Source organism: Corapipo altera, unplaced genomic scaffold (genome assembly GCF_003945725.1).
Source record: "Corapipo altera isolate COAL_440 unplaced genomic scaffold, ASM394572v1 23, whole genome shotgun sequence".
NCBI classification, from domain to species: Eukaryota; Metazoa; Chordata; class Aves; order Passeriformes; family Pipridae; genus Corapipo; species Corapipo altera.
In genome coordinates, this window is record NW_020884878.1 from 7,332,479 (window position 1) to 7,360,058 (window position 27,580).

At 42.1% G+C, this 27,580-nt stretch overlaps 1 protein-coding gene across 5 annotated transcripts in view; it reads right to left on the reverse strand.

Annotated features, from left to right (window-relative positions):
- EVL (Enah/Vasp-like) overlaps positions 1-27,294 on the reverse strand; it is a 124,816-nt gene extending 97,522 nt beyond the window's left edge. Inside the window, exon 1 of one of the 5 annotated variants that reach the window (XM_027638113.1) lies at positions 26,572-26,774. In XM_027638113.1, the coding sequence (XP_027493914.1) occupies positions 26,572-26,594 (23 nt within the window). In that variant the 5' untranslated portion in view covers positions 26,595-26,774. Of the gene's footprint in view, positions 1-26,571; positions 26,775-27,040 lie in introns of those variants that run through there. The other 4 variants (XM_027638114.1, XM_027638109.1, XM_027638112.1 and 1 more) reach the window with 4 other exon arrangements.
- Between the last annotated feature and the right edge of the window lie 286 nt (positions 27,295-27,580).

Sequence of the window (27,580 nt, forward strand, 5' to 3'; positions counted from 1 at the left end):
CTGTGAAAGTTTAAGTCTTTTAATGTATGCTGTCCTCTCTGTGTGGGCTCCTCTGCCACTCTGTGTATGGGTTTGTCACTGCCTCAAATACCATCAGAGCATCCCATCCTTCTAATGGAACAAGAACTCTACCAAGGCATGAAACCTTTCCAAGTGTCTGATGGCCTTCTGGAGCTTTTCTTTGTAGCTGACTAGAGTGAAAAAAACTTCTGCACACACAGCCTCAGTTTTTCAATTTTGTTTAATTTAAACTGGGATCAGCCCACAACACTGGTAGCATTTTCCAGAAACACGGAAGAGAACAGAGAAGAGAATCATTCCCCCTCTCCCAAAGGCACCCTCATCCATCAAACAGGACTCCTTGCTGTTGACACATCTCAGGGACACAGGATGGGAATGTTTGCAATTATTTGCCTCTTGGTTGATATGCTACAGTCTTTGCTTGGGAAAAGCAGGTAAAGAAGCATGGGAGGAAACGTTGTTTGTGGTAGTTCTTGGCACGTCTGCGTTACTGAGTGCTGGTTTTTTGTTTTGTTTTGTTTTAATGAGTCGCTTTTGTCTTGCTGTCAGCTCCTTAGTGAGTCTGACTGCACAGAAAGCTCAAACTTTCCATTGCAAAGAGACATGAGACTACACCACCCAAGACTAAACGCTACATGTGGTTATTTCCAGGTGGTGATGCCAGAAAACTCACCCAAAGCCTGCAAAGGTGAGCAGTAAAACCAGAATCAGATAACACAGTTCCTCCTCTGCTCATCCTTTTCAATCAAACCACTACATCTGTAGGAAACCTCACCCCAAGCCCTAGACAGCTACATATTGCAGAAGAAGGGAAAAAGAAGAATAAAAGTACTAACAGGAGAGAACTATGATGTCTGAACTTTTACTATCTGCATGCTTTAATTCCTAACAAGGTTCCCCCACAAAAAGAAAAGCCTTTTTAATGATGCTGAGGATTAAACCCCAGTCAAACCTGACACAAAAAAAAAGTTTATTCAGAAACTCTGATTTACTTCTTGGGGATTAATGACACTTGAAAGCAGAACAAACCATCACACCACAATAAACAAGCATAAAGAGAAATCAGCACATAATGGTGATTTATTTATCTTACAGAAAAATTGAACTGTTATGGATGAACAAAACAACAATCATAATTTTTGGCTATAGCAAACCTCTTATTTCAAATTAATCTACTAAGTAAGCATTGTGTTGCAATTTGGGATACTTAAAAAACTTTCTAATAAAAGCAAAGGCTACTTTCATAGAGGGACTGAAGAGTGTGATTTCACAACCCCTGCAGAAGCTGCCTTGAGTCTGCGCTGCAGATCCCTGTCCTGGCCAACTCTCTTCTCTGGAAGTGAGAAATTCATGCAGAGGTGCAGCGAGCTGGGGTGCACTGCCTGGGGCACCACCTCCCTCCCCACTGCCCAGGCTCCTTCCGAGCCCACATCCATTTCCAAGTGGGCCCGCAGGCTGTTCTTGCAAAAGCAATAAGTACACAGGTAGATTTGTATCACTGATATTCATTATGATTTAAATCGGTAAGATGAATTAATATAGGGTGTCCCACACTATCTACACTTTGGTTTGCATTTGTGGTTTTTTAAGATGTTTTCCTAAAGGAAACTCTTACTGGTTAGAAGAAACTTGGTTCTTCCTCATGTGATCATGAGAATACATTATTCAGTATAAAAACACAATAAGCAATTACACGGATTAACCATACTTTTATTCAGAATTTTACTTTTGACATTAACTCAGGCAAAAAATTAATTATGTACATTTCACATTTCATAGACTTTTTTTCTGGTTTTGATTTGTCAGACTGTGTAGTGATGGAAATTGGAATTCTAATTGACAGTAAGAATAAGCTTACATAACTGCCTAAGTTCCATATAAATATTAACTTTAAAAATATTACAAAATAAATATAAAATATACTCTGCCATAATACTGAGCTGACAGACTTTAAGCTTGGTCTCCTCCACAGCTTTAGCGCTAGCAGATTACATTTTTATTCATAATTCCATTCATTATTAGAACACGGAGGGGGAGAGAAAGTAAACCCAAAAACTTTATGCTCATTCTATTCAGTCTCCAAATTTTGAATTTACCTTATTCAGCTGGTGCAGGAGAACTAACAGGAGTGAATGCAGTCCTCTCCATACTTCTGCAGGAAGAGGCTACAGTGGTTTAACACCACTTTCTGACTTCCACCTTTTCTATAAGCAGACATTCTTTGTAACTTCAAGAGCCAGCATGAAGAACTGACTAAAATATTCTTAAATGAAAGTAGAGTTTTACAATTCTTTTTTAGAGATATAAAACAAGCAAAGAAAAAACTTCATCCAGCCAAGCAATGAGCTGTGGCACACACTGACAAAGGTTCTCAGACTAAAAAATATAAATTACAGTTATATATTTCCTTTTGTATATTTGTGGCTTATCAAACATAAAATCCAACCCCAAAATCCTTCTGCTAGGCTGCCTTCTTGCATTGGTCCTCCACCCTGGGTGAATTTCCATATTACTTAGTTTTAATAATAGCACATGTTTGATAATAGCTTTCTCTCTTGGTTCAGAATGAGACCTATATATTAATTCATTTCCATAATTCTCAATTAACAAAGGTACTGATTTCCAATTTTGTTCATGATTTTCTACCTCTGCTTCTAATAAAGTAGAACCTTCTCCCAGTCTCTGAAGCTGCTTGGCCATGCTTTGACAAGTAGCTAAAAAATGTATCTCAACATCTACAACAAGACTTCAAGGAGAAATCTCTCACACCTCCCATGTTTTCCAAAAAGTGTTCAGAATAACGATCACATAATCAGATCCACTGAAGGCAGAAAATAATCTAATAATGGTTTTCTTGGCCTCCAATTTTCCCAACACCTGCTTTTCCTGCTGTGTTTCATATTTCAAACTCTTTTTTAAATAAAGGATGCTGCTGTTTGCTTAAAGTCCTCATTTTAACCAAGCCTGCTGATATGCCATTAATAATACCCCACTAACAGAGACACCATGATAAATACAAATAATTACAAATACACTATTAAAGATCAATTTTAATCTCCAGTTAACTCCATTACCTTCTCTATTTGTTTCACATTTAAATGCCTTCTTTAACTGCCTGCTCATTTTTTATCCATTTATAATAAATCCTGAGAATAAAGAATTATTTTTTTTATTTCTTAACTCGGTCGATGTTAGCCAGGTGATACCCTCCCGACTCTGCAGGTTCTCAAGACATCCTTCATGCAGCAAAATGGGCATGCAGGATTGTGCAGGCACCACCAGTGCCTGAAATAACTCTAATGGGCCCTTCAATAGGATGTAGACAGTTTCACCTTCACCACCAGAAGGCAAATACCCAGCTAGTGCATGCAGTGCAGGAATGAGACCTGCAAATGTGCTGCTCCAGGGTCTTGTGTTTCTCAAGCTCTTCCTAAGTTCATGTGCAGCCCAGCATCACAGGATCACTCTTGCTCTGCCATCCCAACACCTCTCCTACACAACTTGCTGGTGCCAGCTGATGTGCTACAGAAGTTCACCTGCCTCCTGCAAGTTTTCCCACCAGCCTTTTGCAAAACCAAAGGCAGCATTTGCTTTCTGGAATATCTAAGTGGCAGGAAGGCAAAACTGTTCTTGGGTTACTCCAGCAACAGGACTGGCACATTCGTAGGTCTGCTCTCTGTGGCAGGAGGGAGAAGATCAGGAAAAGAGAGCTGGGGAAAGATGCAGCATGAGGGGGCTGGACAGATTGCTGAGAGAGAGAAATGAAGGGGATATTGCTCGTTAGAAAGAAAACAAGAAGGGTTTTTTGTTTTTGTGTTAATCTAGTTATCCTGGGTCAAATCCAGTGGAGGCTGGCGAGCTTCCACTAGCTAAGCAGCAGCCCACTGCATATTCCACTTGGGGGTTGTTGTCTCATTTCTAGAGGCCTTGAAGACACCTGCTAGAGCTCTCTGCTGCCACGGCCAAACATTGCGTACAACCAAAAATATGCTTTGTTTATTTAAACAGAACTTCAACAGACTGTAGGGGCTTGTGGACCGATGTCAGCAGCAGTGAATCTGTTTACCCAGAAAACAGGTGCAATGGAAGCAAGGGCTCTGCCCTTCCTCAGCACGTAGCACGGTGCTGGCAGCAGAAGGAAAGGGAAAACCCCACAGGATAAGAGAGGGCAGGTCTGAAGGATCAATAAGGTCAAGGAGGAGATATTTCAATCTCCCTGCCCCACCTCCATTTTACCCCAGAGGACAAGATCCCACATTCACTCCTGACTGTGAGATAAGATGGTGCTCTCTAGTATTAAGATCCTGCTAAGCAATATGTTTTTAGGAGATTTTCCAGTGCAGTAGTCTCCTTCTGGACCATGTCCCAGCATTTTTCCTGCTCCATGGCCCCACACTCTAGCTTCATTGGATGACTGGTCACAGATCAGCTGCAACTGTGGGATCCCAAGCTGTGAGAAGCCCTGCAAGACAGCTCTGTAGGCATGTGAGATGCAGCACAGCTGCAGGGAAGTGTGAAATGGGCGTCCAAAGCATGAGTCACTTGTTCCCCATGCAGGCTGCACACAAGGGAACAGGCCACTCTTGTTTCCTCTCTTTAACCACTACATTCACTCGCTGCACTTTGGAGCTAGCTACCTTTTCCACATGCAGGCAGCACACCTTGCTCTGACATAACCCATATGCTGTCAGACAGATGAGGAAGGAGCAAGAAGTCTCATCTTGTAAAGAAGATTTTGTGACTTAGGTTCATTCCTCCAACACAAACATTTGGACAGAAACAGAAGTCCAGAGACTCCGAGTCTGGTCCTTTTTAGACAAAAAGGCAAGGAGATCCTAGGAGCAACGTGCCATGGGCTCAAAGATCAGAGTGAGAGTTTCAGGAAGAAAGAACAGAGGCTGTGTGTCCTCACAACTCCAAATATAATACACATAGGACTCTAAAACACATTAGCACAAATATGAATAGATGTTTAAATAGACTGTTGTCATCTAGTGCATCTCACAAATCTAATCAGAAGTAACTAATATGGCAAAATGGCATCAGATGCAATGGCATCACATGTAGCATTTAATAGTCAATTTGCAAAGGCTATCAGTTTCTTTCTTGCTTTTCGGATGCATTTTGTTGATGTTTCATATCAGTTTCTGCTCCTGTCTCAGTCCATATTCACTTCAGTTTGTGACCACACAAACACCTCTGTCTGTCTCCCATTCCCCCTTTTCTCTCACCTACCACAGCAACAAACTCTCCAAGGTGTTTGTTTACTCACAGTGTTGGACTGTGGCAGATGCACATCTCTGAAAGCAAACACACAATACCACAAATTATCTGGATATACAAGTGTGCCTACCCAACCTCTACCACCAAACCTCAGCAATAGTGAACTTCACCAGATCGGATTCCTGAAGCAGGACTCCAAATTAGCAAAACAGTCCAACAGAGGCATAACTCTGTAAAATGCAGTTTGATAAAGAACTGAAGACATGTTTAACTCCAAACTTATCAAAAAGCTTTGAAGCACACGCTTTGAAAAGAAGTACGCACACAACTTCTCTGTTAAACTGGGGTCCATGTCTTGATTTGAATCCAACTTTTCTCACCCAGCGTCAAGTTCACGGAGAACAACTGATCAGCTAGAGAGCAAGACTATCAGGCTTAGATCCCCTGCTTCCCAGGGGCAAAGGAGTTAAGTTCATTAGTAAGAGGTGCTCAAATACCAATCTAACAGATGCAGAACACACTTGTAGTACCAATCACTTTTAAGCAAGGAGACACACGGGAAATGTCAGACAGAAATTTGGATGCATATACAGTCAAGGATGCAGCACAAAGCCTGATGAAGCCAGTGGGTCTGAGAGCAGTCTTAGAACCCAAAATTTAGGTACCTTGAAAAAAAAACCCAAACAGGATGTATTTGTGACGCATGACTGAATACAGCTAAATACAGCTAAAGGGAACCGCTTTTTCTAATTATATTTATCAGGAGAATTTTTTTTTATTTAAACACTTGCATAGCTGTAACAATGTTATCTAATTTTGGCAGAGGAGAACAGAGTAGACTGACTAAAATTAGGTTTGCAAACATGCACTAGGAGACACAAGGCTTCACATGACTCATCTACTTCTCTACTAGCAGCCTTCCTAATACACTAATGGAGGGATCCTCAACAAGGATGATGATTTTCTCAATAAAGGCAGAAGATTTAAAGTAATCATGTTATGAGCAATGAGAAGATATTGCATTTGCCCTGAGGTAGCACATTCATTTTCAAGACATCTAGCAATAGAAAACCTCTTATCTGGAGAAGGTACTTTAAAATATTTTCCTGGAAAGGCAGTCAAATCTGAATGAATGTGTTAAAGTCAATATATCCTCACCTCCTAACACAGGTCAGCTTTGCTGGGAAGTCACATTATAAAACTGTGTGACACAGAGATATACATGTAACGTTGTCCAGGAGGGTCAATCTAAAAGACAAACACCTAAGTAGGAGCTGTTTCCAAAAGAAGAGTGTCACAACTTGGCTGGTTTACACTCCAGGAGTCTCAATATCCCCATTTTGGAGACAGTGCATCTGTTTTGCCCAGAGTCACCCCAGTTTTAGCACAAGCCTAGGAAGAAACCCGAGATCTCCCCAGGTCCTGCTCCCAATCCACCCATCACATTCCACCATCTTCTTTCTGAAATCCATCCTGACTCCACGTCTCTACAACAGGCGTGGGAATCAGAATAAATCTGACAATGTTCTGCACTAAAATGGTGAAGTTCCTGAGTTCAGTGCTTTCTACCTTCATCCTTCCAGCTCAGAGTGCTCCTACATGCCATACATACCTCATGCTCTCTAAAGGCTGGGCCAAGACACAACACTGTAAGAACAAGGCTCTTCTTATCAGTGCCTCCAAGACCATGCAAGCAGCCAGCAAGGTTACAGTACTCTGAGACACAGGGGGGTTCTCTGTGATGATGAATTCTAGAAAATGTAAGCAGTTAATCAAAACAACACTGGGTGACGCACATTGGTACGGGAAAGACAAATTGTTTCACTGACAAGGCTGGCAGAAGGACACACACTGCGCCTCTCCTGCAAACAAGAAGTGTGACTTCAAGTTCTGCGCATACAACTCTGTTAAAATTTATCATGGCACTAATAAAGCTGTGATTATGTCAATGCAGACACCAAGTTCAGCTTAGCTGACTGCTCTCTGTCCAGATGAGTTTCATAGTCTCTGCATAACCCCACACTGCCAGGGAGCATCAAAACCAGCCTGATACACCAGCAACTACATCCCCACTGACAGCTGCATAGGGTCTTACTAGCACTTTAAGTCAATGACAGATAGCTGATTGGGAGGGAAGGTAGGCAGAAATTACAGCCCTGGGGCTAAAAGTTGTGAACTAAAAGTTGGATGGGCTCAGGGAGGGATAAAAAATTATCTGCATCAAGGGAGGAAGCCTTGGAGACTCACACAGGGGAGGCCATGGAAGAGGGAAGAGTGGTTTTCTGCTTTCAGTCCTAGGCATGACACTTACCTACCTAGCTTCTATTTCTGTCTAGACCCCTGGGGCCTTATTTCAGTAATGGCTTCAAATTGGGCAGCCAGGAGAGGGAATGGGAAAATACCCACAACTTCTCTTCTGTACTCTACTCCCACAGGGTCAGCTACTCTGGTCCCCTAGTCCCCCCTTTTCCCATAGGCTCTTGGGTGTCTTCTGTGGGGAACTCTCACCTCGGGAACCAGGCAATACCAGGTGAATGGTGTTTGAATGGCCAGGGCAGGCTACAAAGAGCTCCTGATGCTAATGGCTGCAGAACAGAACAGGAATGTGTAAAGCAGGGGCATTGTGATAAGGAAGAAAGTTACTATTTAACTGATTTAATTGGTGCAGTTGAAGGCACCATGCCTCATTTTATTGTTATAGGAATATGGAATATTCACATCTTATTCTCTCTCCTACCTCATACCCAGAAACATAATGGCACCAACATCTGACTGACTGGGAATTGCTCCATTTTCTCTGCAAGCAAAAAGTCAAGGAACTTTGTATTTTTTAAAAATGAAAAGTGAGATTAAACTTGACATTTAGAAGCTTCCAAAACTGGCAGGCCCTAGGGCCAGGGACTTTGCAATCCCAAGAGGACAGCTGTGCAAATTCAAAGAAATGAAGTGCAAGGAAATTGCAGAAGTTGACCTCTCCTGCTGCAGCGGGGAGAGAAAGCCCAACACTTCCATGCTTCACTGGGCAGGCATTCATGAAGATGAGTAAAATATTACGATCAAAAGCTGTCTCCACAAGGAAACTCACTGAGGCAGCTATCTCCATCCCAGCTTAAAAATTCAACTCTACTGGTCCCTGTAGAGAAGCAGGACCCCGACACAAGCATGCTACCTTCAGTTTTCTTTTCTTATATGACTTCACAACACTTCTTATGTCTGTAGATGAATGAAGGCTCTTTCCATAACCACCGTCATTTCACTTGCAGACTTAGGCAGCAATCTTGCAGAGGGGAATTGAGCCCAGCAAGCCAGTGAATGCATCTTTTCTTTCTTAAGGAACTGCAACACAGCATTTTTCTGCCAGAAAGAAGGCTTGGTTGTTCAGCACCTTTCAGACACATGCTTCCAGAAGAAAAATATCTGCCACTATAATTAAGCGTAGGGTGCTTAACTAAATATTTCTTTTGTCAGCCATTCATTTTAAAATGAGAGTTTATTGCCGCATTATGCCATTTCAATATTGGATTGCCCTCAACCAGAACATCTGTGTACTTAACCAGCTGCTTTAAACAACTGCCTCCTTTAAAACTAAGTCAAAGAGATTATGTGTTTTATTATAGTCAAATTTCACTATGAAGTTCATTCTCCCATGTGCCATAGTTGGCAAGAAGAGAATTATCAATTCATTTCCAAATTAAACAAAACACTAAAAAACAAACCACTCCTACTAAAGGCACAGCAACTACCACCTGATAACTGTGATACAGATGTTAGCACAGAAACATTTAAAATTATTTACATATTCTTCTGCCTAATATTTGCTAAGACATTGGAAGCACGCCCCTGGAAACACACAAATTCAGTCACTGCAGCTGGCAAGAGCAAGGGAAGAAGAGATCAGCTCCTGGGACACATGATTTGTAGCCTTTAGTTCAACATAGGCTTGGCTGGTGTAACTATTGGCTCCAGATATTCACATGCACTTTTCAACGCACAGCAGTATTGCTCAGAGTAGTGAGATGCAAAAGCTTACTCAGGTGTAAGAATGGATATGAGATTTCTTGTCCCAGAGCTCAGCTTCTAAAACAAAAAGTTATCAGTTATCTCTGTAACAAAGAATTTAAAATGTAAACTGCATCAAATGGGCCCATCTGCCCAAGTTTTCAGAAAGCATGAACCATGCTTAAGCTCCATGCTTAAGCTGTTTGCTTTCATTATTACCTGCTGTTTCACTGGTTAATGAATTATAAGCCAGACCCAGTGCAGGAGTAAAGTAGTACTGCATGGAGAAAATCCCCAGCTACTCTACACAAAACAGAACAATTTGAGACTTTGACAAGATGACGTAAACAGGAGCACAGAGATTATTTTCTTGAAGGGAATTTCCTTTCTAGTATTTGCAAACTACTGCATCAGTGGAGCCAGGCTGGTCTAGGATGACATTTAAAACAAAACACTCCAGAAAAACAAGTGGTTTCAGGAAAATGTCAGCTATCCCAGCCTCATTAACTAATTGATTAAAAGCATAAAGACAATAACACCCAACTGAGATGACAAAAGGTACACTGACAGTGTAGTGGATAGACGAGAAGAAGCTCAGATACACTTTAACATATGCACTTCTGTGTTTCAAGTGTTTACTACATCAGGAACCTTCTGAAATCCCCTGCAATTCACTCCATGACTTTTCTAGCATCCCAATGAGCAGAGAGGTAGATCATGAAGGAAGCTATTTTCATTCTTCCTCACTTTGATAGGTTTTACTACCCAGGAACAGGTAGCTCTTTGAACTTTTACACATATCTTTCCTGTGGAAAGCTTCATGACACCTAAATACAGACATTTCTGTGGTTTAGGTGTTATTACACGTACATTATAGAGCCAGAGCACAACAAAATGCCAGCAAACCACAAGGCACATCACACAACTTAACGTACAGAGAAGGCTTTTATTAATAGTCTGTATGAATATATGTGGGTGCACAATATCAGTTGGGATAAATTAATTTGAGGATACTAATGCAGTAGTGCCTTTCACCCCTGTGAAAGTGGTCTTTGGATAGCTGTGCAACCATCACAGGCACTGCATTTGAAATATATTTCAAGGAGAATTTGGAGTAAACTGAAAGAACATGAACATCCCAGGGGATAAAGTAAGAATCAGGATAACAATGAACACAACCACTAAATGTTCCCTACAAGAGAGCAGGAGGTGATCCTTGGAAGAGGTGCAATCAGCTGTGGGAAACAGCCCAAGCATCACTGAAGCCATTCTCTATTTTTCTGCTTTTACCCCAATCAGAAGCCAAGTTCTCTCTTGACTAACACTACATTTTTTAGGGAAGCTTGTTTACTCCACTTCCTGAAACAAAAGGATGCATTCAAGCAATGAACCAAATTCAAAGCTGTGGTCTTGCCCAAGTCAATGAGACAGTACCCGAGCCATTCCCATGTTTGTACTCTAAAACAAATTGAATTTAATGGACATTAAAACACAGGGGCCAGGAGCTGAGGTAAAGAAGACAAATGAAAGTGCCACATGCAAAACCCCACCATAAAAGAGCTAAACTCCTGTAAGCCACAATTTGAGCCAGAGGACATACTGGAGCCGCTTACACTCTTCCGAGTTGTGCTTCACCTCGCCCAGTCCAGACAATCTGTCAGTTCTTCACTTGGACTCCCTTAAAATCAGAAGAAATACAAGTGTTTCTAGAGCATGCTTCATTTACTCCTAAAGTAGGTGGCTAAAACAGGTCAGATGAATCACGGCAGCAGCAGTTTTTTCTCTCCATTGATTACACAAGGAGCCTACAGAGACCAGGAGGGATGTAGACAGTCAAGAGTTAGAAGAAATGAAGCCCAACACAGACATCTGCACAACAGCATTCACAGCACTACTTATCCTCTCATGGTTTGAAAGTGGGGCTAACTTCCACTGCGGAAAAAGAAAAAAGTAGAAGACAATCTGATTTCTGAAGAGTGATCTTGAATCTGAATTCCCAACAAGGAAAGGTCTCTCTTTCTGTTTCAATCACTTAAACTAAGACTATGGGTTTAAAGAGCCTGAGTCATGATGCCTATTCCCAGCTCTACATCTAATCTGGAATCTGACCTTTGACATGTCATTTAACCTCATTTTTCTTACTAACAGCAAACTAGGGATAAATTATAACAATTCTGCAACAATGCTGTCATTATTGATGACTGATCTTTAAAGTGTTCTGGACTTTCTGTGCTCCTCACTAAAACAGTGATACTATTAAACTATTATATGAACACTTGCATGATTACCATTACAAAGAGAGTATTTATCTGATATTTACCTTTAAAACAGCTGACATTAATTTTTATGTGCTTTTCTTTGCATAGTCCTTCTCAGTCATATTTCTGTGGCTATTTGGGATTTGTATCGTCTGACCTGACACTTTTCAAGTTTACCATGTTCCCTTTTCCTGTTGCCTGTTAAAATCATGTACTAATAAAAAAAGAATTCTTTGCTTTCTGCTTAAATATGACTATATATAGTTAGATATATATATGCAAAAGCCCAGACATTCTGACATTAAGTGTAGCTGACAAATAGATTTTAATTGCAGTAGTGTAAACAAACCTGCAGTCTTTTGCCAAATCTAATGGACAAATATGAATAATTCCTGTCTAGAAGGCACACTTGAATCACTGTACAATAACCTGGGCTAGAAATTAAAATGAAGTGTCATTGTCTCCATCCTCTATTCTCATAGCCCCACCAGGGAAAGTTCAAGGAAAGTGCTCACATAATACAAACACTTTTATTTTAATCTGAAAATGGTTTTCATTTACAGAACAATGTAGAAATAAATACACAAAAGTAAAGAGATATGTAAGTATGCATATGAATATATACACACATGTCATGTATCAGAGGGAAGGCATCCTTGGACAAGAGAGATCCATGGAGCAGCACCTGAATCTCACTCATCAGTGCCACTCTCACGATTTGGGACACCCTGTACCTCCATTCTCTGTCTTTAAAAGACTAGTAAGCAACTTCCCTTTTCTTTCACATTTATGGATGAAAACATTTCTGTTCATTTTAATTATTGTCAAATAGTACCTTTACCCGGGAAAAGCCACGGGATTGATCCTGCCCAGCACTTTGCATACAGCAAAGAGGGGGAGTTCCCACAGCCTGCAGGCAGCTGAGGCACCCCACTGACATGGGCTGCTGGTTGGATATTGCCATGTTGAGGGGGAGGAGACAACAAGGAAAACCTCCGGAGGAGGGTGTGTGCTGTGGCAGACAAGTGCAGCCACACTCATGGCGTGGAGGACATGCACTGCAGCCAAAGCAGCCTGCAGACAGCAACAGAGACCAGCTTCCCACCAGCCTTACGACATGACCTTCTCCCTGTCCCCACAAAGCTGGGAATCACATCACTGGTCTGCAGCCCCTATGTCATGAAATCACAGAATATGCCAACCTGGAAGGGACACACAAGGATCACTGAGTCCAACTCTTAGCCCTTCACAAGACCACCCCCAAGAGTGTGCCTGAGAGTATCATCCAAACACTCTTGAACTCTGTCAGGCTTGATACTGTGACCACTTCTCTGGGGAGCCTGTTCCAGTGCCCAACCACGATCTGGGGGAAGAACCTTTCTTTAATATCCAGCTTAAACCTCCCCGGACACAACTTCAGGCCATTCCTTTGGGTTCTGTCACTGGTTACCACAGAGAAGTGTCTGCCTCTCCTCTTCCCCTCACAAGGAAGTTGTAACTGCAATGAGGTCTCTCCTCAGTCTCCTCTTTTCCAGGATTAACAGACCAAGTGCCCTCAGCTGCTCCTCAAACGACTTCCCCTCAAGGCCCTTCACTATCTTTGTTGCCCTCCTTTGGACACTCTCTAATGGCTTAATATCTTTCTTATATTGCGATGCCCAAAACTGCCTCAATATTCAAGGTGAGGCCGCCCCAGTGCAGAGCAGAGTGGGACAATCCCCTCCCTCACCCAGCTGGTGATGCTTTGCCTGATGCCCCCCAGGACACGGTTGGCCCTCCTGGTGCCAGGGCACTGCTCACTCACATTCAACTTGCCTTTGACCAGGACACCCGGATCCCTTTCCATGGCACTGCTCTCCAGCATCTCATTCCCCAGTCTGTATGAACATCTGGGGTTGTTCCACCCCAGGTGCAGAATCTGGCACTTTCCCTTGTTGCACTTCATATTCATTTAAATGGAGCTGCCCTGCCCCCTGAGATTGCAGCCCTGGCCGAGGGCTGCCCTCAGTGAGGAGCAGGCAGAGCCCCTGGCAGGTACATTGTTGCACTGCTCACAGCCTGGGGGCTGTGCCCCATGTATGCAGGCACACATGTACCACGTCTGGTAGCATCTGCACTAAATCTAAGCATTAAAGACAAATCCTCAGCTCTCTGGCACAACCGTCAGATTTGGCCCCTCTCAAATTTACAGAGGTTTTTTACTCAAGACTAGAGTATGCACGCTAAACACCAACCAGGAAAAACTAGATGACCCCTCCAGCCCATGTTCCTGGAGAGATGGCTTCCAGTGACACACATTTCTAGGGGTTGCAGCAAGCACTGGTGTGAGAGGCTGCAATTCCAGCCAACTCAGTGCACCTGCACTGCCCCACTTGCTCACCAGCTCTGTCCTCGCTTGCCTCATCTTGCTTGAACATCGAAGTAAAACTCAAACTGACAAGCAACACCTGTTTCCACAGCTATTTTCCACACCCAGCTACATCTAATCCTTGCTTCATTGCCTTCTTTAAAGTTTAATAATGGTTTCAGTGAGCAGTCTTAGTCAAGTTTCTGACTTTTTTACTTAATGCTTCCATGGCTGAGCTCAGACATCTGAAGGAATCTAGGTTTAAGTAATCTTCTCAACACAGAAAGCCCCGAAAATATGCTTTCTGCTCATCATCATCTTAAACCACAAGTGCAAAGCTGCAGTATGGTATGCATTTTTCCACTGTAGCAATACAATGGCAGGGTTTTGCTTCCCTTGCACTGGATTTTCTCAATAGCTCCTCTCCCAGATGGACTCTATAAATCGGTTTGTATGTCTCAAAATGCATTCTTAAAATTCAAGTTTCTATTCACGGTACCCACCATAAGGCCTTTTAAAATACTGAGAAACAACTAAAAGACCTGATTGAGTTTACAGATTAGTTGTTTTAATTTAAACACATGTAATTTACAAGCATGCAATCTGACTATAAAGATTTTAAAATCTCAGAGGTCCTGGGAAAGGACCAGAAACTTTAATTTGGCGAAGCACAAGCAGCTCAGTGCTGTACTTGGATTACAACACATACCAGGGAAAGTGGTGGGGAAAGTCCCAAGAAGTAAAATTGCAGCAGGTTCTCTGAGCTTGGTGGAACCCCAAAAGCAGCAATCCCTGCGTGTGGCAGCAAGGCAGTGGCTGCCCAGCTCCTGCCTGAGCCCTGAGCTGGGGCTGCCATCCTCAGCATTGCCTGGCCAGCCAGCCAGACCTCAGATACTTCAGACAGAATAAACCAAAAAAAGCGAAGCAAAATACATTCCAGACCTCAGGAGCCAAACTGTGCATCTACAGGGAAAACTGGTCCCTATTTGACCCCTTGCTTTCCCCTCACCCACACACACAAGAGCAGCCAGCTGAAATCCCCAGTATTTGGCAAACGAGGTTATCCTGATGCAGACTCAGAGCCATGCAAGTGTGCCTGGAGCTGAGAAGGAACGTGGGAAGCTGCAAGGACTGAGCTCATCCCCCCACTCAATGATTGTGTACTTTCAGGCACAGATGTGATTTTCTTCTGGGGGAAGAAAATTGTACCTGAAAGGAGCAGAACTGCAGTGGGAGCTGAGGTGATGCCAAGTTCACTGTGTCCCCTCCGAACAACCCCTCTGCTTCGTAAGTCTCTGTGCTAGGAAATCACATTGTATTTCAGAATTGATTTCCTCTCACTTCAACCTTCAAAACTAGGATATTGTTACATCTTGGTCAGCAGTGTCAAGATCCTCCTCAACAAATCAGACTGTTTTCATGTCAAATTACCTAGATACCTTACATGGGCTATACTCTGTGGGTACTTCATTTTCACCTTCCTCTGTAATAGCACGTTTTCTTTCTTCTTTTCACACTTCACTTTTATAAATCATTTAAATAAATGCCTATCTTTGTTTAATGAGCTTGTGCTGTCTGAGTGAGCTTTGAAAATACCATTAGTTATACAGAGTAGCTAAAAATTGCTATAGGGGAGCTATTGAAATGAATGCATTACCTCCTATTAGTACTAATAATCTTGCCTAACAACCCAGTACAGTCTTTGAAGTGTCATCCTCAAGCTTTGAGAGCCATCCTTTCCAAAGGTGGTGATGGGTTTTACCCTATCCTTTACATTACTAGTACCTAGAAGTCATAAATCCTTTGCTGTTCCTCTTGCAACAGAAATGTCCCAACACCATAACAGGACCAGTCCAGCTGCACCACACAGCACATCTACATTTGACTCAACAGATTGCCTTACTTGCTTTAAAGCACAGTGAAGCTTGGGCTGCATTCTCTATTTTAAAAGGACAAACAGTGATGGTGCAATTATCTGGCTTAACTGGGACATGCATTTATTTATGCCCAAGCACTACAGTAGTAGTGTGTGACCTAAGGCACAGGCTCTAGGCAAGAATCTCTTTCTCTGGTGACAGAGTCACAAGTAAAACACATTTGATTTGCTCTAACAGCATCCTTCTGGGTTACAAGTGAATTTTTTCTTGACTTTATCCCTCTTGTGTATGTGCTTTGACCACCATCACCTACCTATATTGCTCTGCCAATTGCTAACACGTACTGATACATCTTACTGATGACGTAGAAATCCCGCAGGAAATATTGCAGCCTGCCAGTTTTAGTGTGTTCCTGTGGAAGATGTCTTCATCTATTAGTTTGTTTTCCTTTAACTTGATGCAACTGATGCACTGAAAAATCATACATGTAAGAAAATAGCAGCTTCTACAATGTTAGAGTCAAAATGCCTGCTCCCTCCATTCTGCCATACGCACAGACAAGTTTAGAATCACATTTTCCACATTCTTTAGCACTGAAAAGCACACATAAACTTTCAAATAATTCAAGTATTCCATGTCTATGTGAGCCTTTAAAGACAAAGGCAAATTTTCTACATAAATAGCATCCAGCTGGTCCTCCTCCCTGGACTAATCAGAGCAGATACATCCTCTTGTGAAAATGTGATCCATGTAAAATGAATTTTTCTTGTTTTTTGAAATATGGTTCTTATATTTCCATTCCCCAATTAAAACAAGAATGTGACTTTGATCTCAAATAATTTGCAATGGATGTCAAAAAGAGTCTTATCTGTTACTTTCATTTTAATGCCACTTTATAAGAAACAGGCCCTTGCCAAACAGCAGCCAAGTTGTGATGGCCGCGCAGAACAGTGTTAACTCCATGAAATGGCATCAAAAAGTGAGGTCTCATCAAGCAAAGACAATCTGTGGAGGTCAGGTCGGCAGGAATAGTTCTTTTATTAGACAATTCTTAGAGTCAGAGGAAAGGACAAGCTTTCTGATACAAACCCCTCCTTTGGTCTGGGAAAAAAGTTTCAATCATCTTTTTCCCTAAATTTTTACCTGTCTTTTTCTCCTTTTATTTCCTTTAAGCCTGGCTTTTCCCCACTTTCCTTCCCTCCCATGGACAAATTTAATGGGAAACTAGTCTGAGGCTTTACACCACTGCTAACAATTTATACTTAAATGAAAAGAAAAGCAGAGGTTTTACTTTAGAGATTTGCCTTTCTTCTGGGTGGCTTTCATATTTTCCTAATTTCTTTGTTTGAAACTTTCATTGCAGATCTGTAAAGGGTTGTGTAACCATAATCTTCCCTGGTTTTGCAAGTTATAGAAGTGGGTTTAATAAAATACATTCCCTCTCCCTTCAAACACTGCCTCATTTATATCCCTAGATCGTGATCACTACAACAGCACTAGGATAGATATTTTATGGAAATACATTAGTATCCCTAAAGACAGCACAATCTCTCATGCTCTGTAGCTAAATGCCTAAGACAATCTGGATTTAAAACCAACCCTGTATGAATGCAAGAACAGTTTTTCATCCCAAGTAATCCAGAATCAGACAAAGCAGAATTCCAGTTTAAGCCTTCCCACCCTGAACCAACAAGGGGACACCACACTGCTGACCCATCCACAAGGAAACAATCACACTAAAACAGAGTACCAAAGTGTGTATTTTCACCAAAGAAAAATGGAATAGCTTTATCCACATTCAGTTTTGGATTCAAACCCTCAACTCTATATCTGTGAAACAGAGCCATCATCCTTGAGCCCAGCCCAGCAATCTTTACTGGGCCGTTATCCCCCAAATTTCACGGCACTTTGCAACATCAACTCCATCTGCTTCATGCATCTTTTGCTTGGGAAAGTTTTCCTCTACATTTCTCTCACCCAAGTCACTTCCTTTCTTCTTCAGAGCTCGTCTTTGCTTTCCTTGCCCCTAGACAGAAAGAAATATGCTGTTTCCCAGACTCTTCACCCTTCCCTATGCTAGCTGCAACAAAGAATAACGAAGTGTCAGCTTTCTCTACCTGATTTTAAAAGGTAATACTGCAAACATCTAATGGACATTTTTTCTTCTCATAACCTTACCTAAGCCATGTTATTGTCTAGCAGGAGGAGTCATTGGTTTCTAAAGGAGACAGACCCAGCCTGCTGTGCTGTCCAAAGCATGAACTAAACCCATGTTCTCCCAATGTGGCATGAAGAAACTCCCCACCTTCTGATCAGCAAATAATCTGCAACTATAGATATCACCTTTAAGGGAAGAAACTCTAAACATTTGACTTTAATTCTGTGTAATCTCATGCACCAACACAGCAGCATATTAATACGAGCAAACTTCAACATTTGTTTCGAACTTTGACTTTTCATCTATCCTGTCACCTCCTTTTTATTTTCCCATGTATGTGCTTTAACAAACTTTCATGAAGCTTTGTATGAGCCACTTAAATCATGGGGTTTTCAACCTCTTTTTACAGGCAGCTGATCTAAAACACAGAAGTTTGTATGATCTCAATCTGAGATAAGTGAACGGACACACCTTATGCAGAAAGTCTCCAAGGACAAATGGCACCAGGCTTTCAGAAATCTTACAGCTGAAGGAGGGTTTGAGATACAGCTCTGGGCACAGGCTCTTGTGTAGGAATGGTGAGGAGCAACTTTCCCTAGCTGCTGCCTGTTCTTGCACAAAATCTCGAAGGGAAAGTAAAAGGCTAATTCCTTAAAAGAACAGTGAGTTCCTCAGATGAAAAGTGATTCTAGTAACGAAGCATCACCTTTTGTGTCAGTGTTTTTTCCCCCCATAAGCACTACATCTTATCCACCTTTAGTTTATGAACATACAGCTTCTGAGGATGGTGTTTGTGCAGTCAGCTTCTCCCAGCAGCAGATGCTGGGAGGTCCTACCCTTCCTCCTGTGTACAGAGAGGCACTGGTCACCCCATTCAGCTCTGTACTCCTGATTCCTGCAGTAATCAAACTAGCTCCCAGGAGAACAAGGTCAGAAGTCCAGACCAACTCATGCTAGAATAAGGAGAAAAAAGTCTTTTCTCCTTAAAAAGCAAGGATGACCTTTAAGGATTAAAATGTATCATAGGAAGAAGCACATTTATCCAGTATCTACCATAGGAATAGCAGAAATAACAAGACCAGCAATTTGATCCATTTGGCCTTGTTGCACAAGAAAAGGCAAGAGGGAAGTTGGACATTCACACTGTCATGTAGCTGAAATTAAGGGCAGGGACAGGGATCTCTGGAAGACAGCAGGATAGTAAAATCAAGCATCCACCCCTACAAACCTGGAACTGCAGGTAAGAAGCAGTAGGTAGCAGCTGTTTTCCATGAAAGTTCAGCTAACGTGCTTCAAATCTTTATAGACTTTACACTAAGGCTTAGAAAATGCAGACAGGACTGAGAATGACTTGCTCTAATGGATGCCCATAGGTGGATTTAAAAATTATCACAAATTCTCTTCTTTAAAGAAACCATCTGTACTCGTTTGTTTTCATTTTAAAGACTGACATCAATTTCCATGTGTCTTGATAACTACCTTCAGTTCTGAAAAGTGTGTCTGGATCCTCATTAAACAACAGCAGCCACTTTTTGTTTGTTAATATTACTACAAGGTTGATTAAAGAAAGGAGAGGGGGATAAACATGTTTTGGAGACGAGAGAGACAACATAAGAATGCTAAAACAGGTTACCATGCCTAGAAGGCAAAGGGAATGGAGAGGAAATTCCTTGGTTTTGGAAATTAACTACACTGCAGTAGATCTCAAGTAGCTGAACCAAGCCTTTGGCACCAGTAAGACTGCTGCTCTGCAGGGTGTACAGTTTGACCTAAGAAAACATGGGAACACTCCATACTTCCACAGGCAGCCCCATGTTTCACCCACTAAATACACACATCACAGACAATTTACACTGATTTTAATGTGACTGGAAATTGTCTCCTAACATAGATAGTGAAGCTCCTCCAATCCAATGTATATCCCGGGAAAAACCTCCTTTTTTCATATTTATATTTTGAAATTATACACCCAGGCATCAGAATATTTTCCCCTTAAAATCTGGCCAAACCTGACTCCGCCATCTCTCACAAAGGATCTCTAGCTATTTTCCTCTTCAGGAGAAATATTACAACATAGCCACTATGAGAATAGTACGTGCTTATCTTCATTCCCAGCAACAGCATTCTCACATTACTTCCTTAGAAGCATTTCTCTCATCTTCAAATGTCTCTGTGCTAAACCACTGAAATATGTGGCAACTGCAGTGTCAGTTGCACAGGGAAAAATATGTCAGCAAAAACATTTGATTCAATCTGCTGTTTAAGGAAGCAACATTTCCTCAGGGTGTATGCCTTGTGTGGATAAATAACAACTGTCCAAAATCCAAGGATCTAAAATCAATTTCCAATATCAAAGGGCAGATTTGAGGCAACCACCTTCAGCAAAAGAAAAATGCAGAACTCCTTTTTTAATTTAGTGCAAGTTTGTTTCAGGGGGAAAAAAAAGATAAAATTTAGCCTCTCAGTCACAAAATGGTGAACTCTTAAGTGAAGAATGATGCAAAGGGTATTGTAGATCTTAAGAGGAACCATAACTTGCCCCCCAGGCACATGCATTTTCTCTGATGAGATTCATCATATGGAATATTCACATTTGCAGAGTGAACAACCAGACTTGCCAATTCCTGCAGATAATCCAAAACTTCTGTCTCAACAATGTATTTTTATCAAGTTTCGTGTTCTGCTCTGAGGCTCCCAGCATAAGAAGGATATCAGCCTGTTGGAGTGAGTCCAGAGGAGGTCCATGAGGATGATCCAAGGGCTGGAGTACTTCTCCTATGAAGACAAGCTGAGAGAGTTGGGATTGTTCAGCCTGGAGAGGAGAAGGCTCCAGGGAGACCTTATAGCACCTTCCAGTACCCAAAGGGGCTAAAAGAGAGATGGAGGGGGACTTTTTACATGGGCATGTAGTGATAGGCCAAGGGGGAATAGCTTCAGACTGAAAGAAGGCAGGTTTAGATTAGATATATCAGGAAGAAATTCTTTACTGTGATGGTGGTGAGGCAGTGGAACAGATTGCCCAGAGAAGCTGTGGGTGCCCCATCCCTGGAAGTGTTCAAGGAAAGGTTGGACGGGGTTTTGAACAATCTGGTCTAGTGGAAGGTGTTCTTGCCCATGGCAGGCAGGTTGGAACTAGATGATCTTTAAGGTCCCTTCCAGCCCAAACCATTCCACGATTTTACGAATTTGCCTGTATCCATGCAAGGACAAAAGGGAGGAATACAGCCAGCCAGTTTGCTGGTAGACATAGTCTATTGAAGAGAAAACACTGAGCAAGCAGAGACTTGGCAGGCCTGCAGCTTCCAGGTTCCCACATTTGTGGTTATTTATTAAGCACCTAAAGGATATTTTGAACACGAGAATACAATCGGTGAGTTTAGCAATGAAGGTCAGAAGGGATGGAGATCCTGCAACTCATTATGGTTTACCAATAAAACTGTCCTTGGGTTTTCTCCATTTGAAACTTGTTTTTTCCCTTTCACTTTCACATCTTTTGATCTCGGAACAATTACTTCCAAAATTTTTCCTCATCTTGTCAGAAAAGTCTAACTGAGCTATTTGATATGGTTTTTGCTAGCTGCTCCATCTACCCTGTAAGGTCAGAGTCACCAACCTGCAACAACAATTTGTTCCATTTCTCTGTAGTGCTGCAATACCAATACACCTCTACACAAAAGCTACACTCCTATAGAAACTGGAACAGTCTTTTGGCAACTCTCTTGATGCTTCTTACTCTTCAATATGATCATATTTCTTGTAGCAAAGAACAACAATCCTTTTCTGTTGTTATAGTGTCATAGAATGGTTTGGGTTGGAAAGGACCTTAAAGATCATCTAGTTCCAACCTCACTGCCAGGGGCAGGGACACCTTTCATGTTCTTGGGATTGCCCCGACCCAGGTGCAGGACATTGCACTTGGCCTTGTTGAACTTCATGAGGTTCACATGGGCCCATTTCTCAAGCCTGTCAAGGTCCCTTCTCTCCAGTTTGTCAACTGCACCGCAAAGCTTGGTGTCATCAGCAAACTGGCTGAGGGTGCACTCAGTCCCATTGTCTATGTTGCCAATAAATATGTGCCAGTCCCCTGAGGAACAATCCACACCACTCACCACTGGTCTCCTCTTCGACACTGAGCGGTTGACCACAGCTCTTTGAATGTCACCATCCAGCCAATTTCTTATCCCTCAAGTGGTCCATCTGTCAAATCCATGCCTCTCCAGTTTAGAGTCTAGGATGTTGTGCAGGACAGCGTCAAAGCTTTCACACAAATCCAGGTAGAAGGCATCAGTTACTCTTCCCTTATCCACCAATGCTGTAACCTCATTGCAGAAGGCCATCATATTTTTCGGGGATGATTTGCCCTTAGTGAAGCCATGTCTGCTATCATGTCACCTACAGCTTCCTGAAGTTGCTCATCTATTCAAACTGCAGTTTGAATAGACTTCTGAAAAAACTTCTGAAAAATAGGATTATTTAAAAGACCTCCTTAGGAAGACAGCAGGAAAAGCCACGGGAGACAGGCCTGCCTCCCTTCGGAGCACCAGCGTTTAGTCCCTTTGATAGATCATCTTATTGTTTCTTGGGAAAGGGGGAAGGAAAAGCCACCTGCCATTTACAATAATGTCTGCCTTTACAAAATGATCATGCTTGTCCTTTATACTATTTTCTAATAAATACACCATCTACCCTAGAGGTACCTAAAATGTCAGCAGTGAAATCACAGAATCATAGAATATCTCAGGTTGGAAAGGAACCACAAGTATCATCAAGTCTAATTCCCTGCTCCTAACAGAACTACCTACAACTAAACCATATGACTGAGAACATTGTCCAGGCACTCCTTGAACTCTGACATGTTTGGTGCTATGAGTGCTTCCCAGAGAAACCTGTTCCAGTGGTCCATCACCCTCTCAGTGAAGAATTTTTTCCTAATGTCCAATTTGAACCTCCCCTGACGCAGCTTCATTTCCTTGGGTCTCATTGTTGGTCACCAGAGAGTAGAATGCTATAGTCAAAGTCAGAGCAGGTGTTTGATAGGCAACTGCTGCCAGCATTGATTTTTGCAGAATCATATCAAAACCAGAATTCTTCACTAATTTGGGCTATTCAGTTTTTCATTCAGCAGCAATGAAGTTAGAGGCTTAGATGTCATAATCCCTGGGGGCTGATCCAGTTGTGCAGCTAAACTCAGTCATGACACGCTTATAGGTATGGTAAACTCAATGCCTGCATCTGCTCAAAGACAAAGGGGATCACCTGCTCCCAGGAGACTCCATCTGATGTTGCTGCTGCTTTGGGGATCAGCAGGTGAGAGGTTCCACATGCACCATGGTACCCAAGTGCTTCATGTTCATTCTGAACTTTGCTTTCTATTCATGGTTGCATTTCAATTCCTCTCTTCGTAGCCAGCTCGCTTTGAGAGACTCATTTTGCTTCCTGTAGCGTTCTCAGTTTTGCTCGGTGGATGGGGGAAGAGAAGATGCAGTTAAAAATACTGCGATGCCGTGGTGGGCGGTGTAGCAGAAATAGACAGACACCAGCTCACTGCGAAGAATACCAAGTAATATCCCAGAAAGATAAAGGCATGGCAACAAAGGAAAAGAAGATGCATTTGTGTACTGCCACTAGAGAGCTAAATCTGGGCTGAAGATACCAAATGAGGAGTAGTGCTCGCGGCCAAGCGCACCATCCTCTCGATGGCTTCACATGCAAAGTCATCTTACCACAGCGTGGTCAGCAGGAGAGCATAAAAGCACAGCTGACAAACAATCTCACTTCCAATTATAAACCGAATGTATGTGAGCTTTGGGGTTTTATGAAGATGGTGTAGAAAATCAGCAACAAAATGGGCCCAACCAGTATCACACGGAAACCAGAAGCCCATATGGACTGAGAAGGGGCTTAGCTCCATTAACCCCTGCTTCACAAGCAATCAAAGTTTTTCAGGAGATATTAGGTTCTTCCCAAGAGGAAGATAAACGAAGCTTGACCAATATAAGGAACTATGAGATTATTCAATGGATTTACCCCCTATTTTCTCAGAAGCTTAAGTCTCTCTTCATCCAGTCATTAACCACGGGGGTAAGATTTCATCCCAAAGGGCTTTACAAACAAGTGTTTTCACAAACACCACACCAGGGTCACTCACAGACCTTAAGTGAGACACTTCTGCAGAGAGGTCCAGCGGCTGCTTAACACCTCACAAAAATAACCTGGCACCACTTTGCCAGGGAAGTGAAGAAGGCTGCATCAAACTGAAATTGCTGGGGCAACTCAGGCAGCCAGACTGCAGGGATGCCTCTTGGCATGGGATCAGGGTGCCACAGCCCCCACCACCCACCTGGGGAGTCCTGCAGGTCTTTAAGGCCCAGTGTGGAGGCAGAAAAAAAAAAAAAAAGCAGAGTAACACATACAGAAATGTCATGGATAGGTCTGCATGAGAACTGGGCTCACCACTTCTCTAGACACTTGGGTATCCAAACCCTGTAGCTGCACTGGCAGATGCAAACAGCAACATGCAATGAACATCTGCTTCAGGTTAAGGTCAAGATGAGAGATAAGTCCAAGCCTGTGTTTTATGCACATGGAAGAGTGTGGGGCCACCATGGAGCAGGGGCCTGTAGGCCAGAGAAGAGTGCCCTCTGCTGCTACATCCACTTTGCTTCCAGGAGCCCATGGGAGGGAGACTTCCACCCCACTGCTCAACTAGACCCTTTTTTCCTTTTTATTTTGCAAGATATGTTCTGATCCCATCTAAATCTAAAATAGCCATGGGCATGAGAATAATCACACCATCACAAAAACCATCAACATGCAGATACAACCTTAACACCATGGAAATGCCCAATAAAATAAATGCCATTTAAATCCTTCTATAAAGAAAACCTAGCCCTAACAGTGCAGAAAATTTAAAAGAAAATGTCTAGCTGTCTGCACATCAAATGTTAATGCTGTTTTCAAATCAAGTCTAAGAGAGGATGACAAGTAATTTAATAAGCCTAATGGGTGTGTAATCAGCATTTGACCATTCCTTCCATAAAAGTAGGTGTCTTCCTGGCCCAAGATGTCTGGGAAAGCCTCTGAAAGACAGTTAAGGCTTTTAGAGTATAATTTTTAAAACACCTTTTTTTTTTCTCATTCTCATTGAGAGTTTCACTCAATTAAGAATAGGACCCAACCAACCAGTTGAAATACAAACAATTTGGTGGGTACAGTATGTGGCACGGTAAGTTTGGGGCCCATTTGCACCTTAATGTACTGCCAACACTGAGCGATGTCAAGATTGCAAGCATCTCCTGACAGCCCTATGACAACAGCACTTACACAGCATTATCTGGTCTTCCAGTAAAATCTCTTCCCTCAGACAGCATCATACTGCACTTCACAACAGGAGAAATACACATAGTCAGCCTGCACCTTCCCAGCCCTCATGTCTGAAATCAGGACATTTCGGGGGCAGGGGTGTCCAGTAGCTGCTTTTACCGCTTTTGATACCACTCACACATAGAACCCATCACCAAATCACAAAATAATGGAAATTGCCAATATTTTCAATGCTTGACAAAGGGCAAAAATCATGTTAAAAATATTTAATCTGAGGCTAGAAAGTTTAATTTTCAAATATTTGGTACATAATTCTCACTGAGTATACAAGAATCCATCCTCTCCACTAGTTACATACTTGGTCAAACAATCAATTCTTTTAAACCAAAAAGGAAAGGATATTTTTAAGATACATTATAAAAATTATATACAGATAAACATCATGAGGTGATGCCTAATGCTGTTGCAACATTGTAATCATTTTATCTGGACAACTTTATAACCCAAGTTATAAGAACTGAACACACTAACCAAAAAAATTTTATTTAAAGTGAGACACTCCCTCCCCCACAACTACTGACCAGAATTTTTTCAAGTCCTAAACTGTTTTATTGCACAGAAAAATACTTAAGTCTGTTAGTGAAGGTAGAAATTCTATTTCATGTCTTCAAAACTCTGTTGTGGTTTTAACAGACCTCAATACTCACATAAGGATGGAGTTATATTGGGGGTGGGGATGGAGGAGGAGAGGGGGCAGAGGCAATATTGAGCAGAACCAGTATCAAATAAAAGGTGCTAATTTTACATTCTAACAATCACGATTGCTCAGATGTTTGCAAACAACAAACCAACCCCAACAAATTGAACAATATTCTTATTTTAAATGCAATTCATAAGGAATTCTGCAGCTACAAAATTATGAAAAAGACATGTATACTCTGCAGCAGCATAAAATATAATCCTGTGTACAATCCAAGCATTAATTTTCTCTATCACCATCAGTATTTTATCTTGAAGGAGCATCTGTCAGATTCTCCAGAACCAAAAATAGCAAAGACCCTTTTAAACAGAACAGTTTCTGGTTTATATTTATAGGCACACTGTACTCGCTGCTTCTGGCTGCAAGGCTATGAAATTTGTGCAAGATATAATCAATTACCCAGCTTTGCACTTCATCATGCAGTTAGCTCCCGTTACCTGCATCGTACCCTTCAAGCACTTCTCCCCATGCATAGGGTAGGGATCTTAAAAGGCAATAAATATCTGCACATTGAAGGACTAACTGTAGAGCTGACTGACATTACACAGCAAAAACCTTGTGAGAACAAAAACCAAGCACATTGATGTATAAAACAGAGAGCCTACCTGAATTCTTCAAATGCATACATGGCCTAGCAACTACACAAATGCTCTGAAATTTAAAATAATCTTCTTTACGTGCAGGAGGACCATTTAGATTGTCAAACTGCAGCAAAATGCATAATGACGAGACAGTATATTTGAAATATTCTGAAGAGAAAGGGTATGCAGATACTGGCCTGCAGCCTACAGCTCAGCCAGCTGCTGACAAGCAGCAGCTAACAGGAAAAGGCGATAGAGTACCATGTGATCATTCCTGCAAGTCTGATTAATGCAGTATACTCCAAGAATACAGGCTGATATCTTTATTATTCAAGCCAAATAAGTCAAATACAGTACACGACAGGCTTCACAGCTGAATTATCATTCACATGCCACATCAAAATTAGCAAATGCAAGCAGAGGACACTAAAAAAACTAAATATATATTGTAACCGAAGAGATTAATTAGGCCCATTCAAGCTGATTTTCTTACCTTGCAGTGACATTTTAGTCTGTGTTTTTATTCATCTAAATCATCAGTGATGGAACAAAAGACTGCATCCACAAACCTCCCCTTCCATGAATGCCAGAACATTTAAAGTAGTTTATCTGCTAGAAATCATTTCCTCTGTAGTCTATCCCCAACCACTTTAACTCCTTCAGCCCTGAATTCATTGCCATAAACCCCATTGGCAGCGCCATACGGGCTTTTTAGGGTTTATAGGGTTAACATCAAGAAATCGCAGCAGTACAACTGAATGAAGCGGGGTAAGAGCCAAAGGAGTCATATCTGCAAGATCACAGAAGGGAGATAGGAATGAGGAAAGTTGAACATTTCGTGGCATTGCAGTGTGCAAGCAAGGATGCTTCAGCTGCCTAGCAACAGCACACGCAATCTCCATGGCAACAGCGCAGTGAGCGTGGGGTTAGAGCAAACGCTGCGCACCCCCAGGGGCAACACACAGGACAAACCTCCCCTGGCCCGGCCACACCACTCCTGTGTCGTCCACACCACCACTGTGTCATCCACACC